The sequence below is a fragment of the Emydura macquarii genome, unplaced genomic scaffold, assembly GCF_026122565.2.
Source record: "Emydura macquarii macquarii isolate MOO-44397 ecotype Brisbane River unplaced genomic scaffold, CSIRO-AGI_Emac_v2 contig_691, whole genome shotgun sequence".
Taxonomy (NCBI): Eukaryota; Metazoa; Chordata; order Testudines; family Chelidae; genus Emydura; species Emydura macquarii.
In genome coordinates this window covers 9,252,159-9,266,698 of record NW_027130828.1, presented here as the reverse complement: position 1 = coordinate 9,266,698, position 14,540 = coordinate 9,252,159, and the positions used below count along the sequence as shown (strand labels likewise).

The 14,540-nt window shown below is 43.7% G+C and overlaps 1 protein-coding gene across 2 annotated transcripts in view; it reads left to right on the top strand.

The window, feature by feature from the left end:
• The window catches only part of NTNG2 (netrin G2), a 69,796-nt gene that overhangs the window by 19,379 nt on the left and 35,877 nt on the right, over positions 1-14,540 (top strand). For both annotated transcript variants that reach the window (XM_067541913.1, XM_067541912.1), the window contains exon 2: positions 9,930-10,573. In XM_067541913.1, coding sequence (XP_067398014.1) covers positions 9,930-10,573 — 644 coding nt within the window. The remainder of the gene's footprint in view (positions 1-9,929; positions 10,574-14,540) is intronic.

The following is a 14,540-nucleotide window of genomic DNA, read 5'->3' as shown; positions in this document are numbered from 1 at the left end:
ACAGGGCTTTCTAACTCAAGTGACTTGAAATCAGATTTGGCTGAAACCTTGCAATGGAGCTGTCAGCCCAGACCAGTTGGTTGCCATTTTTTTCTTCTCCTCCCCCCCAATAGCCTTTCGTTTGTGGGCTGCTTCATTTGTGGGCTGTTTCTAAACTAATCTAGTTAAGATAGTACAAAAGCTTATAAGTGAGGTAAGACTTTAAAAGATGTCATGTATGGAATGTGGTGCAAGACTCAGGATAGCAGAATCTCACTTGTCTGGCACTAACTAGACCATGCTTTCTGACCTGATTCAGAACAGTGGTATAAGACTCAGTTCATACTGTTTTAAGCTACTTCTGTTTCAGGCATGTGTTTTGATAAATGGTACCTTTAAAAAGGGCAATGATTTGAAGACTAGTGGTCTGTCAAGTCTGCTAGCACTCTCCAATACTTGATGGTTCAGAGGAAGGTGCAAATATCTGTAGGATGCACTTGGTGAATTGGGCAACTTTGTATATTGGGAGAGGGGGAGTGTAGTACTGCAGAATTGTTTGTTTAGTAGGAAAGAGGTTGGCCACATATATGTGTTAGATTATTTTCATGTTTCCAGGTGCCTTTGCTGGTGAGTTATACTGCTTGCCAGCTGTTAGAAATAATCGCTGTAAATTAATTATGGCTGTTTCACCCCTCTCTTCCCTCCCAAATTTTTGCCTAGAGCAAAAATTGTCAGTGAATATTTCCATTTCTCTGAGATTTCCATCCTGACCACTGGCAGGTTATCAGTTTATGCCCTGAAGCATGATATTTAATTACCTATAAATGTTATTTTTGGTTATAAAAGTCACCTTGTCCTTTCTTAAACCCAGATAGAACATTTGACCCTATGAGTAAAAACAGCAAAAATAAAAATATTTAAACAGGGTATTTGGGTGTGGGCGTGTGTTTTTTAAAAACCTCTGAGGAGCCCTAAAGACCTTTTGTCTTTTGGAAAAAACTTCTTTAATCAAACTCCACTGAAGACAGTGGAATAGTTTTTGATGTAACAATCTCTGAATTTGGCATTTGTTAACTATTCACATTTTCTAAGATTGTCCTAAATAGAGCTGAGTGAATAATTGATTTGTCAATTCAGGGGCTGACCCCCCAAAATTTTTAAACAAGGACAAATCATAAGATTTTTTTTCCTTGCCAAAAATGTAAAAACAGAAAAATTCATTTGGGTTCAAGTGAAATATTTCTGAGGACCTGAAATGAAATTTGTTGTGTGTTTTTGGGCATTTTTACTTGTTTTTCAAAATGAAAAGCCAAAACATTTCATTTCAAAAGGGACAAAACCAACCATTTCAACTTCTTTGAAAAATAATTTTTTTGGCTAAAACTATTCACTGATTTCACCCCAAGTTTGAGAATAGTTTTGGTGCCCCTGAGACTGCATTTTTTGGCAAATTTAGTATTCATCCCCCAAAAGTTTCCCAGCTAAACCATCATTGCAGAAGTGTCTGACCTGCAGCCCTGATGCTGAATTGAAATCCCCTAGTCTCATGATTCCTATTTTGGGGCTGGGACAAGGAGTTTAGAGAAAGGAAAGTCAAGCCCAAACTTGTTACTAAACTAAAGCATCTCCTGGGTACTTGAAGCTTCAAGAACAAAAAGAAAAAAAAAAGTGGAGGCGTGTGTTTTAAAAAAACAAGTTGGTGTTTGGGCAAGGTAGCAGCTTGATTGCCCAGATAACCAATGTTGTCAGTTTTCTCCACAAAAGAGGGACAGCCCAGGCAATGACATTTCAGACTTCCTCCTCCACACTGTTCCACTAACTTACCTCAGACCTGATTGGGGGGTGGGGTGGGCCGGGCCATCTGGAAGGATGATGGAGTTCAGGCTTCATGACCTACTCAGTATTTTGCTCTCTCGCTGTTGAGACTGTCAATTATGTTGCTAGATATGGTGATTTTTGTAATATCTGCCTGCTAGGAACTGGCCCGAGGCATACCTCTTACTGCACAAAGGCCATCAAGTGCTAACAACTGTTGGTTGTTCACTATGGACCTGTGCCAGCTCCCCATCAGTGGTTCAGAGAGGGAAGTCCCCATCATCCAGTATTCATCACCTTGATTTAGCCAGTCTTCCAACTTTCTACACCACAAATTGTTATAATCCTTCACAATTAGGGTCTTATAACAAAAGTGATAAGAGAACCTTCATTATAATGGAGGTCAGACGCCCTATTCTAATTACAGGTATATGACACCAGGAGTCAGATTCATCCCTGATGTAATTACATTGAGGCCAATGGAGTTTTATTTTGCCCTGCATACTATGTTACTATATGCACTATTAATGTGAGGCTCCATCCCCAACTAATGGAGGAGGGGAAAACCAAAGATCTGCATTAGGACCTAGCAAAGGCAAATAACTCCTTTGCCTCCAAAAGGGGGTGGAAAATAAAGAGAATGAGGCACCTGTTGAACACATACAATATAATCAGCTGCGGTGAAGAGCACTTGGGGTTGGCAGAATATTAGTGGCAATAGAGCCTCTAATCCTAGGATTAATCTGGGGAACTCGGCTAAGTGTAAAGAAGAGAAATAGAACATCAAATGCACTGGAATGTTAATTTCAGCTTTATCCTGCAGCCTCCTAGACAAACAAATCCAACTTCGTGCTTTAAAGAAACAAACAGTAACCAACTGTATTAAATATAATATCTCCATGCTTGTGAGCATCTGGGTGAGAGACAGAAGGAGACAGGAGGTTGTTATGGGCGCTGTGTGTTTAAAACCTTTCCGCAGCAGGAGCAGGCACAGTAAATACACAGACTGATTCATTAGTGCTCCTGACCATCTGTTCCTCAGAGCTTGGAGCTGGGGCTGAGCTCCGACTCTACAGGTCGGGTCAGAATGGGGGTTTGACAGCAATGAGGTTAGAGATTTACACATCTCCTGTGGCTGTTGGGTGTCAATCTTCTCAGTGATGGACAGATTGTTTGCGTTGGGGGTAGGAGGAAAGAGGACTAGAAGACACCCATGATTCATCGGAGCTTTGCTTGGTAGAGTAGAATGTGCTTTTGTAATGTCTGCTGCTTCTTGTGGCACTAATTGCAGGAAATACAGTAATCAGGTGCAAATGAATAATGTCCGTGGTTGCTTTTGCAGTGTTTTGCAGGATCTGAATAAAATTTGATGCTAACTTAAGCACTTTGTTACTGTCGTAGGCAAAACAGGGATTTTGTAGACTAATCAGCTAATCGTTAAGCTGAAAATCAAAGTCAGGGTCATATGGCACCGTACTAGAAGCATAAGGAGCTCTCAAGTGTGTCACAAGGTCCTTAAGATACCTGAAGTGCGATCAGCATGGGCTAGTGTTAAGGAGAGAGAGATTGCAACCTGGTCAGGTTGTGGGTGAATTCAAGCCATGGTTAGCTAGCCACCAATATCCACAGGTGGAGGAAATTGCATGGAAATTTCCATCTGTGCCCACCTCTGAACTTGCCTCGAATTGGAAAAACTTGAAGGCCACAGAAATTCCAGTTCCTCCCAGTGATCTTTTTCCTGCAAAGCTTTTCCAAGTATTATCTACCCAGAAACCTCCAGATCGGTCCCTGATAAACCAAGAATCTTAGATCATAGCAATCATTCAATAAAAAGTCCCTGCTTTAATCTAAAGTCTTAACTTTACCTGCTTCCATAAACAGGATCTGATCCTGATCTACCATCAGTTGTCATTAGCCTTGGCTATTTTTTTCCTCTGAGCTTCCTGAGGGGAGCCAAGCACCTGCAATTCCCATTAGCTTCAGTGAGAAGGATGGGTGCTAAGCATCTCATGGAATCGGGCCCTGATATGGAGACACTGCCAAACCTCTTCTTTTCTTGCTGTCAATCTTTTGTCACTTACTTATGGCCTTATGGTGTTCAGTTTGAAATCAATTGGAGTTTTGCCACCGACTTCCAAGGGAACAAAGTCAGACTTTTAGTCAAGTTCCTTCTAAACCTGCAGCCGATGTCAGCTGCAGTAAGTGTGACTGAAGTGCCTTTAATCCTAGCACCTCTGTACCAGAGCTGTTTGCAGTACTTTGCAACAAAATCTGAAAACCCTCCAAAAATCTGAGATTCTTGCTTTGTGTGTCAGTCTTGTGACATGGGTCTAGCTTTTTAGGGGAGGGGAGAAGAGGGGGAATCACTGAGGTTTGTGTTTTATTTTTGTCAAACAATGTGTTTTCATTTAAAAATGGTCCTATTTTTCTAACAAAATCTTCAGTTTCTAAAACTCAAAACTTATTTCAATTTTAGTATCAAACGGTGAGATTTTATGTCGAGGCAAAAATCTTTCATTTGTTTTAGTCAAATTTCTTTACTGTTACAATACTTTTGTGAAAAGCAAAACATGTGCCCCATAAAATGGCCAGGTTGACAATAATCCTAGCAATCTGACCCAGGCAAGCAAAACCATTACTGCAAGGAGTTCCACTAACTCCAGTCACATTCTCTGTGCAGGCTGTAGGGTCCAACAAAATCAGATTGCAAGAACAGGACCACAATTAATATTTTTGGATGAAATGTCACAAATATTAGCATCACCCCATTTTTATTGTATTTTTCACAGCCCAGCTTAGAATGTATTTGATTTTTTTTTTTTAAATAGGCTATTTTTTCCCCCCAACTAGACTGTTAGTGTTTTTCTTTCCTGGCATGGAGATCCACTGAGGGTTACATTTGTATTTCTGTGCAGCTTTTGTTGTTCATAACAGATGTCTAGTTTATTTAAAATATTCATCATCTTAACAGTTAATAAAGTAATTTCACCTACAAAAATATATATAGTTTGTGATATAATACACAAAAGTGGTTTTTATCTGCCAGAAAAAAAGCAAACTTCCCATATTCACTTAGGGCCAAATTCTGCTCATATTAAAGTCAACTGCAAAATTTCCACTGACTTTACTGGGAGAAGAATCAGACCCTAGAAACTAACTAGTTTTATAGAGTTGTAGGGCTTTCATTTTTGTATCCAGATTTTTTTTTTTTAATACCTTCCTTCTCCCTTCACCCCCACTGAACTACCAGCCAGCTACAGCATCTTGTATTTATATTATTTTGTTTTGCCAAACTTTAATATCTTTTTTCTCTCATGTAGCCTCTCTCAGTAAGCCTGTAACTGGTTCTCTGACCAGCATGCCCTTATTCCCTTTTGTATTTCAATTCCTAAGCAGTTTTGTGTCTGATGCTCAAGGTCATCTGCCTATCGGTGACTAACTTGGATCATGTTCCCTCTCAATGGGTATGGTGTGAGGACCCAATTCTGCAAGATGTTATAAGCACCATGAACTCTAGTGTATTAAGCACCACTTAATAGTTTCTCAGCACCTTACAGGATTAGACCACAAGTGAGGTTATCAGCCCCAGAGGGTAATTGTTAGAGATGGATCCCAAACACAAACCATGGAACTCTACACCCTTAAATTTGTGGTAAATATTTATCAGGCTTTGAACATTGCATCAGGCACCATCTCTATATTGGCCTGAAGCAAAACCTTGGATCTAAGCTCACTGGACTTTGGGGAGGTTCAGATGTGGATTTGAACAAAGTCACTTAGCCCATTTCTAGACAGTTCATGCTCTCAAGTAGATCTACCAGATAAATTATAATAGCACAAGCGTGCCTCTGTCATTGTAAAAGAGCTGTACTCAAATTAGACAACTGCAATTTGCTCTGCCACTTTGGGCTGTGATCTCACAAGCTATGCAAGGTTGGTATCATATCACTACACAACAGAAAAAATAGGGACCAAATTATAGCATGCAAAAAGAACAAGAAAATGGAAACATCCGATTGCCATGAAAATAAATCAAGCAAGTCATGAATGGTAGCGTGTGACTTGAAATGAGCAGTTTTGATTAAGGTGATTTTTTATATTGCAAATGTAAATATCTTGCATCTTAAAAACAATCTGCCGAGGGTCTCTCGGCTTGCCTGAGGGAACAGATATAGAAATGACACCTGGAATTGTTTCAGTAGCACTTTTTAACTGATCTTCCCAGGACCAACAAAGGAAAGCCATCTGGTTCTGCTCTCCCCCCTCCCTCCATCCTGAGCTGCAACCCCCCTCGCCCACCACCACCATTTGGAAATGTGAGTGTCCCAAGAGATGAGCATCTTAATGAGCTTTAAAAAGCTAAGAGTTCGTTACAGGAGAGGAAGGGAGAGAGTCACTGTGAGGTTGTACCCTATGGTATGAGTTTACTCACCACTGGAGTGCCCCTCTCATGGCTGGGCATGGAAAAGCAGTTCTCTCCTCTCTAACAGCCCCTGTGGACAGTTGCTGTAGGCCTCTGGTGATCTGCCTCTTTTCATGCCTCAGCCTCTGGCCAGGTCACGTTTAAGACCAACCCTTCCAGGGTAACAGAAAGTCCAACAGAAACAAATGTCCAATTCCTCCATCCAGGATGCTGTCCTCTACACCAGTTTCCACTCCAGAGACCCTAAGACAGGCAGTCAAGGCTCACTCCACCAGATTACTTACTGCCATCTCTGCTAAGCCTTTTGCCAGGGTTCTCTCTTCACCTGGAAAGAGCCTTCTTGTTCCCTATAAGTCCCTTCACTCCCAACTGAGTGACTACAGAGCCTCTTTCAAAACTTCCTCTGTTTGTAGCATCACCCAGCCCCTCCCCAGCTGGGTTTCATCATTAATTAGGCCTGACTCACTGCCAGGTGTAACCAGATAGACTAATTGGCCTCTGCAGCCCATATTAACCCTTTCATCACCTGTGTGGGGTCAGCATCCCATCCCACCAACTTCCATCTTCTCACATGTTCATTTTTCTTTAAATTACGTCTGCACTTGTCCTGTTACAGCATTTAATGTGCAATTAATAAACCTTATTGTATCTTCTACAGCTAGACTGTGCCCTGCACTGGGTTCCCATTATGGGGCATAAGGTGAAATATGGACCTCCTTCACACCCCTGCGTGGGCTATGCAGACTTTGGGTTCAGATGTATAGGAGTGAGCAGGCGCTGCACATCCGCTACTCCCCTCCCTTCAGAACAGGTGTGTGGGAAGTGGGTAGAGCCTTGCTCTTCTTCCTCCTGCCCTAAACACACCAGCCTACATATCCAGCGAGATGGGCATCCTAATTTGCCGCTAGCTTATCCCAGCAGTAAATTGCTACCCCCTAGAAGAAGGGGGAAGCAGGAAGAGAATTATGCCTATCAGAGACACCATTCTTTCCTTGCAGTGCTCCTGGGGCAAGATTGTTGTGTGCCACTCCATACAAAGTGCTTTATCCCATGTATCTGTTTTGCAGTGATTTCATTGGTGCTGTTTTTGCATATTGTGTTTTCACGTGCATTGTCCATATCCCTTGTTATGTTTTGATTGTGATGTTCTTACCCCATGATGTTTGTCCCCTGTGTGAACCTGCCTGGTCACTACTTAGAAAGGAAGCCTCTCCAGGGAAAACCCAGATGAAAGTGATCCACTGAGGCCTAGTCTACAGTGAAAAGGTTTACTGGTATAGCTACAGCAGAAAGCCTTCCTAGTGCAATGCATTTTATAGCGGCAAACAAGGGCTTTTGTCACATTGCTTATAGAGATCCCCTGAACAAAAGAAGGCATACTGGCAAAATCCCGTTTTTACCAATATAACTTGCATCTACACCAGGCATTTGCTAGTACGGAACATCCCTAACTGATATAAAAAGACAAAAGTTTCTAGTGTAGACCCGTCCTTAGTGGCACTTTCTCCTCTTAGTTCTGAACCAATGGTTTACCCTTGTGTTAAGAGGCACTTTGCTGCTGTTTGTGCCATCTTTCAGATGAGAGGCAGAACCAAGGTACCAGGACTATAAACTTTTTGTGTTTGTCCCAGTAAGATAAATTAACTGTTTTAGACTCATAGACTTTAAAGCCAGAAAGGATCATCATGATTTAGTCTGACCTCCTGCACATTGCAGACCACAGACTCTCATCCACCCCTTCCTATAATAGACCCATAACCTCTGGCTGAGGTACTGAAGCACTCAAATCATGATTTAAAACTTCAATTTACAGAGAATCCACCATGTACTGTATTTTACACCAGAAAGTGTCATGGTATCATGATGACCAAGTTGTGAGTGTACTTCAGCAGTACAATGACATAAGTTTTGTCAAAACATGAGAATGACCCAATACTAAATTTCTCCTATAGTTTCTATTGGATATGGATTTCTCCTTTATTTTCTCTCAGAAACGTTCATATAGTGTGGCTGTGTATTGTTAAAATAACTCCTACTTTCTATCCAATAGGTGCCTGCATTTCAGTAGTGGATACAAGTAATTCCTCTTTATAGAGAGTAGGGAGTTGGATAATTGCTCTGTATTGTATCTTAAATTATATACCAGTATGTCAAATACTTTTATAGATCTTAAATCTAGCATTCTTTCACATCATACACATCACAATGAAACATAAAGCTTACCATATGGGATCAGGCCACAGGTCCATCCAATCTAATAGTGGCCAACGTATTTCTCTCCTTCATAGGAAGATGGGGGAAACCATCATAAAACACTTGGCCAATTGCACTGTGTTCTAAATTCAGACCTGACCTCTGCAACTGAGTCTGAAGTATAGCACTGATTCTCCTTATTCTGCTTGTATAACTGCAAGTGTTGTTAAAAGGCAATACAATTATTTAGCCTCCTTTGTTTTAAAGATTAGTTGAAGTGTCAGTTTAATATCCAATGTCTTCTACCAGGAGACGAGTTTGCTAATTTGGCAATTTTGTTCCATCTCTAACTAGCACTGTTCTCCTTCTGTGGTTGCAGAGGCCTCTGGTTCTTTACACACAACTATATTAAAACAATATTACTGAAGTTACAAAGTCAAGCACGCCAAAGTTAAGAAATCCCAGAATTAAGGTTGCCTGTGCAATCTGAATTCAACTCCCTTGGGCACGTGCCTTATGACACAGTCTTCAATTACACAGGCAACCTTAATTCTGGCATTTCCTAACCTTTGAGTGCTTGATTAGCAACTTTAATAATGCTCATTGTAGGTTGTGTGTGTGTAATGTTTAAAAAACAAACAAATTCCATCATGTGACATCATTGACACCCACATGGTTCATCAACAGAGTTGGAACTGTTCCACTGCACAGACCTTTGCCACTTGAGCTAATGGAGTCAATGCTAGCAATAGCAGATTCTCAGCCACTGGGTGGACCAACACTTTGCAAGTGAGTTTCACTGATATATGCTAACAGCAGAGGAACCTTGAGACTCAGGAATCTTGGGTTTCATTCCTGGCTCTGGAAGGGAGTGTGCTGTCATGGGCACAGAGCCCCCTCCCCCCCCTTACCTGTTCCCATCTCCACAAGCTTGACCCTTTCTTCTCCATCCCCACCATCCAGTCCCTGTCACAGTCCTCTAGCTTCCCAACCTCTGGCTCCTTGTCTCAGTCCCAGGCTCCACTCCTCAGGTTTCTCATCCTCGTCTCCTGGCCCAGCCAGTCCTAGTCTCTCTCTCCAGTTTTACTGTCTGAGTCCCAATCCTCCCTCTTCCCCCCCACCCAGTTCCAGTCTCCCTGCCCTGTCAGTCCCAGTTCCCCTTTCCTGGCTGCTCATCTGATCTGTCTCTCCCCTCCTCAGTCTTGGTCTCATTTGCTGGGCTTTTCATCCAATCTGAGTCAGTGTTTTAACATGGGCAAAACATCCACCTTTTTCCTTAGCCTTATCTCGAAAATGGCTGAACCATTTTGGCTGAAATTTTCCAAAAATTTCAGCCTGAGACACATCCAGCATGTAAATTTTCACCCTGAAGGGTTAAAATTTGGTAACGTTATAAGCAGCTGAAAACAGGAGGTTGTAATGGGAAGTGTGGGAAACCTTAAAAATAGGTGGCATTGCCAGCCCCACCTTTAATAACACTACAGTTCACCTTCTTCTCTTATTATTGTTCATTTTCCAGGAGAACCCATACCTGTGCAGTGATGAGTGTGACGCTTCCAACCCTGACCTGGCGCACCCACCAAAGCTGATGTTTGACAGAGAGGACGAAGGGTTGGCCACCTACTGGCAGAGCGTGACCTGGAGCCGCTACCCAGAACCACTGCTGGCTAACATCACGCTTTCCTGGAACAAGAGCATCGAGCTGACAGATGACATTGTGGTGACCTTCGAGTATGGACGCCCCACCATCATGATGCTGGAGAAGTCTCTGGATAATGGGAGGACTTGGCACCCATACCAGTACTATGCAGATGACTGCATGGAAGCCTTTGGCATGACAGCACGGCGGGGCAGAGACCTTTCCACCACCAGTGCCAACAGGGTCATCTGCACGGAGGAGTACTCCCGCTGGGCGGGGTCCAAGAAGGAGAAGAACGTGCGGTTTGAGGTGAGGGATCGCTTTGCCATCTTTGCTGGCCAGGACCTCAGGAACATGGACAACCTGTATACCAGGCTGGAGAGTGCCAAGGGCCTGAAGGACTTCTTCACCGTGACCGACCTGCGGATGAGGTTGCTGAGACCGGCACTTGGGGGAACCTATGTACAGAGGGAGAACTTGTACAAATACTTCTATGCTGTCTCCAACATTGAAGTCACTGGCAGGTAACAGCAGCTATCTCTGGTTTTGTCTCTTTTCTTGGAAGGATGGGGATGTGGACCTAGTGTTAATATTAGAAAGAACCAAGCTATAAGCCTGTGTTGACCCATCAGATAATCAACTTGGTATTTCTCCCCTTCCTCTCCACTCTTCCAATTCAAGACAATATCAACATTAGAGCAGTTGGGTGACATGTTCCCTAACGAGATTACAAGTGGGACTCCTGAAGGGAGTTAGAGACTCTGCAATGAAGATTTACTGAATCCCCACACTCAAACACAATAGCCAAGCTAGTGGCAAAAGCAGGGGATTTAGGAGTTGGGAAATGGGTATTCTGAGTTCTATTCCCAGGTCTGCCACCAACTTGCTCTTTGTCCTTGACCAAGTCACTCAGCTCCACATATCTCCACTCCCCCCACTAATAAAATGGAGGTAATAATACCTGTATTATTAGAGTGTTTTGAGGTTTAATTAATGTTTAAAGCACTTTGAAATGAAAAGCAGCGTAGACGTATAGGAGGTTCTCTAGGTATGTAAACACAGGCTTTCCTTTGCCCCAACCAGAGGGATGGCATAAAATATGCCAGAAAGTTGATCATCTTCACCCTGGAGCAAGGGCTGCCTCTGAATCTTGGGTAAGTTTGAGTTAGGTCAACAGCTTTCCCCAACCCCTTCACTGATCTCCCTTCCCCTTAGCACTGCTGTTCTTCTGCCCATCAAACTCTCTGACCCTAACCCCATTTAGCAGCACAGTCTATCAGGTAGCCCAGCAGATTGTCGTAAATGCCAGGCACCCACTCTGATCTGACCAGAGATTTAGTTGTGCTAATTCAAGAGGTCACAAATAAGAGATTCATCTCACAGGCTGGAGGTCTGGAATAGCATCCATTGAGAACCTACTTTGCCCTGCCGCTACATGCACACAACTCAGTCCTGACCTTCATTACCTGCTGCTATTATAGTCCTGGGCTCCAACACGGCTCTGCCAATTCACCTCATCCTGACACCTACTCTGCTGCTATTCCAGCCCTTGACCTCTCCTGAGGTAGTCACGTATAGACACATAGGATGACACAATCTCACAGTCTAAGCTGATGAATGATGACACAATGAAGGCTGGTGAAGAAGGATACTAGGTTCCAACCAATGAACTCCATTTCATTTGTAATGTAAGTCAAGATTTGAGTATGGGTCTTCAGAGATGATGGTCTACCCCACTGAGCCCCACACCGCAGGCTGTCATTGGTTTAGTCATATGGGGCCTTTGTGAAGTTTAATCCCACTAGCAGTTTTTTTGTTTCTTCGTTTCAATGCTTATTTCTCTGTGCAATGCCATATGTTATGTTATGACATCAACCGAAAAAGCAAAGCAAGGTGGAAAAGTGCCGAGACGACTAATTTCCCATACAGCATGTGGATTCAGCTTGTGTGAGACTTGCAAGCAAGAGGGAAAAAATCCCACCCAACTAGCAAGGCTCTCAACGATCACCACAGTGACAGAAGAGCATCTTGTATCATTTCCAAACTGCTTGCTTCCAAGACTTGCAAGTAGAAATGTTTGGGAGGTGTCAGCATGATTGGGCTTTCTGAATTCATGCCAAGGAAAAGGAAACCATGCAAAGAAATTAAAGGGTCCCTCTCTTTGGGGGGACAGGGTGATGTAGGGAGCACAGTGGGTGCACTGTATGGGGGGAGAGACTTGGCTCCCAGGCTCATAGCTGCCCTGCTTCAGCAGTGGGCTGCCAGTTTATTAGCAGGGGCTCCCACAAAAGTTTTCCCCTTTAACTGGTGATGCACCCAGGTAACCACATGTGTTTCTGCTCACAGGGAGAAATTGTGAGGGGTTGGGGAACCTGTGTATTTGTTTTTCCCTTTAAACAAAGATACATTCTCAAAACTATAACCCAGGACAGAGGCAGCATCACTTGAGACAAGCTTCCAGGGTGTCCTTGCTGGGTGCAATCTGCTCTGTTCCAAAGGCCAAAAAATTAAAATAAAATAAATCTGCCCTTCAGAAGTATTATTAGGAGCCTGAGGGAAAAAGTTGCCTCTGGCAGGGATGACTAAGCAGACAGTGGGTGACTCCATCAGAGACAGGTAAGTCACCCCAAGCCTCCCTTCTGTTTGGTGGTGGAATTTTAACCAGGCGAGACCCATCTGAGTGGCACAGCCCTGCCCTGCCCTGCCCTGTGCACTAGCTGCTTTCCAGAGCGGCAGCATGGCTGTCCCTGTGGGAGAGTGTGCCCTGCTCTCCTCCGTGTTAGGCTTGTGGTGTAGAACACATAGGCTTTTTGGCATACGTTGTGGGGAGGAGGGAAAAGAACAGAGCAAGAGATAGAGGAAAGAAAGGGCCGGGGGGGGGAGGGCGGGGAGTGTGAAGAAGAATGGGAAGTCAAGTGATGAGAAGAGATGAGGAAAGAGCCTAGACCCTCTTCTCTTTTCCTTGCCCTTATTTTCTCCCTGAAAGCAGTGAGTGCCTTCACTCTCTGCTCCATCTCCTGCCAGGTTCTCCCTTTCCTCCTTCAGCCCACTCAGGGGTCCACTTCTCCCACATTGCGCTCACTGAAAGCTTGGTGTAGAAGCAGCCAGAGTGGGGGGTGGGTGGTTATTGACAGCAGTGGCAAAGCCACAGTGATCGATTTGCAGCTACAGTAAGCACACTCTGAATTACTGTGTTGGCAGGAGAGTCGTAGGTGGTGTATCAATTCATTAGGTCTGGTTAGACTGTGTGGCCATGATGACCAGAGGGGGTCTCATCTCAGAAAGAGGTAAATTAGGATCAAATACTTGGTGCCTTTGCATAATGACCTTTGGATTTCAAACATGGGTAACACTTCTACCTATTGTGTGGGGAACCCAAGATCTGGTTCCAGAGGGGTAGCCATGTTAGTCTGCATACAGCAAAAACAACGAGAGATCTAGTGTTATGTATACGGTACCACTAGAGCCAGCACACTAGGCATGAGCAGACTAAGCAATTGCTTAGGGTCCTGAGCAGCTCACGGGGGCCCCCTATTAATTATAAGTATGTGTTGGAGTGAGAGGGGGCAAAACTATTCCTGCTTTAGGCCCCCAATGGGCTACCACCGGCACTGCATCAAGATATGTAGTGCTCAGTAGTCCAGCCAGAATGATTTTTCCCCATGGAGCAGACAGTCCAGGTGAGTCCAGACTGTCCAACTATTCATCATAAAAATGCTATAACAAAACAATGTATGTTAATGTTTACACACATTAAACTATCTATGCCTCAAACCCCTCTACGAGGCAGTGAAGGATTAGTAGCCCCATTTTACAGAGGTGGAGACCCAGCTAGAGAGGTTGTGTAACTTGCCCAAGGTCACAGAGGAAGCTGGTGTCATAGCTGAGATTTGAACCCAGTGGTCCCCTGCTCCCAATTCTATGCTTAGGCCAACTTGAGCCCCTCTGCATGACTAAGAAGGGTGAGGAGTAACTGTGACTGTGTGGGGCATGTCAAGGACAAAGGGCAGCTTTCACAAATGTCTGAGAGGTTCCACTGTTTTACTTACTTGAGCAGGACTGCGTGCAAATGCTTTGGGAGCAATGTGTTTTTGTGAACCCTGAGCCCCCCCGGTAATCATCGGGCAGCGTAATTTAAGAGGCACTGAAGATACACTCTGAGCAGGGCTCACATTAAAGCAGAAGGGATTAGACACCCCTCCCCACCCACCCACCCACTGTCCTTGTTAAAATGAAGTAATTGCTATAGAATATAAATGCATTGGTGCTTTTTTTTCCACATGAAATGGAATTGCTGTATCTGTTGAGACTTCCGCCTTTTGTGCACTGCACTGGGTACTTCATTTGAAATGTCCCCCTCCTTCCTGTGCTGGGAAGGGTTCTCCACTATGATATTTTTCACTCTCTTATTAAGAGGAAAGTAAATGAGACCTTCACAGCACAGAAGGTTTAAAACAAAATCCTAGCCCTCTTGTTTGTGCAGAGTTCCAC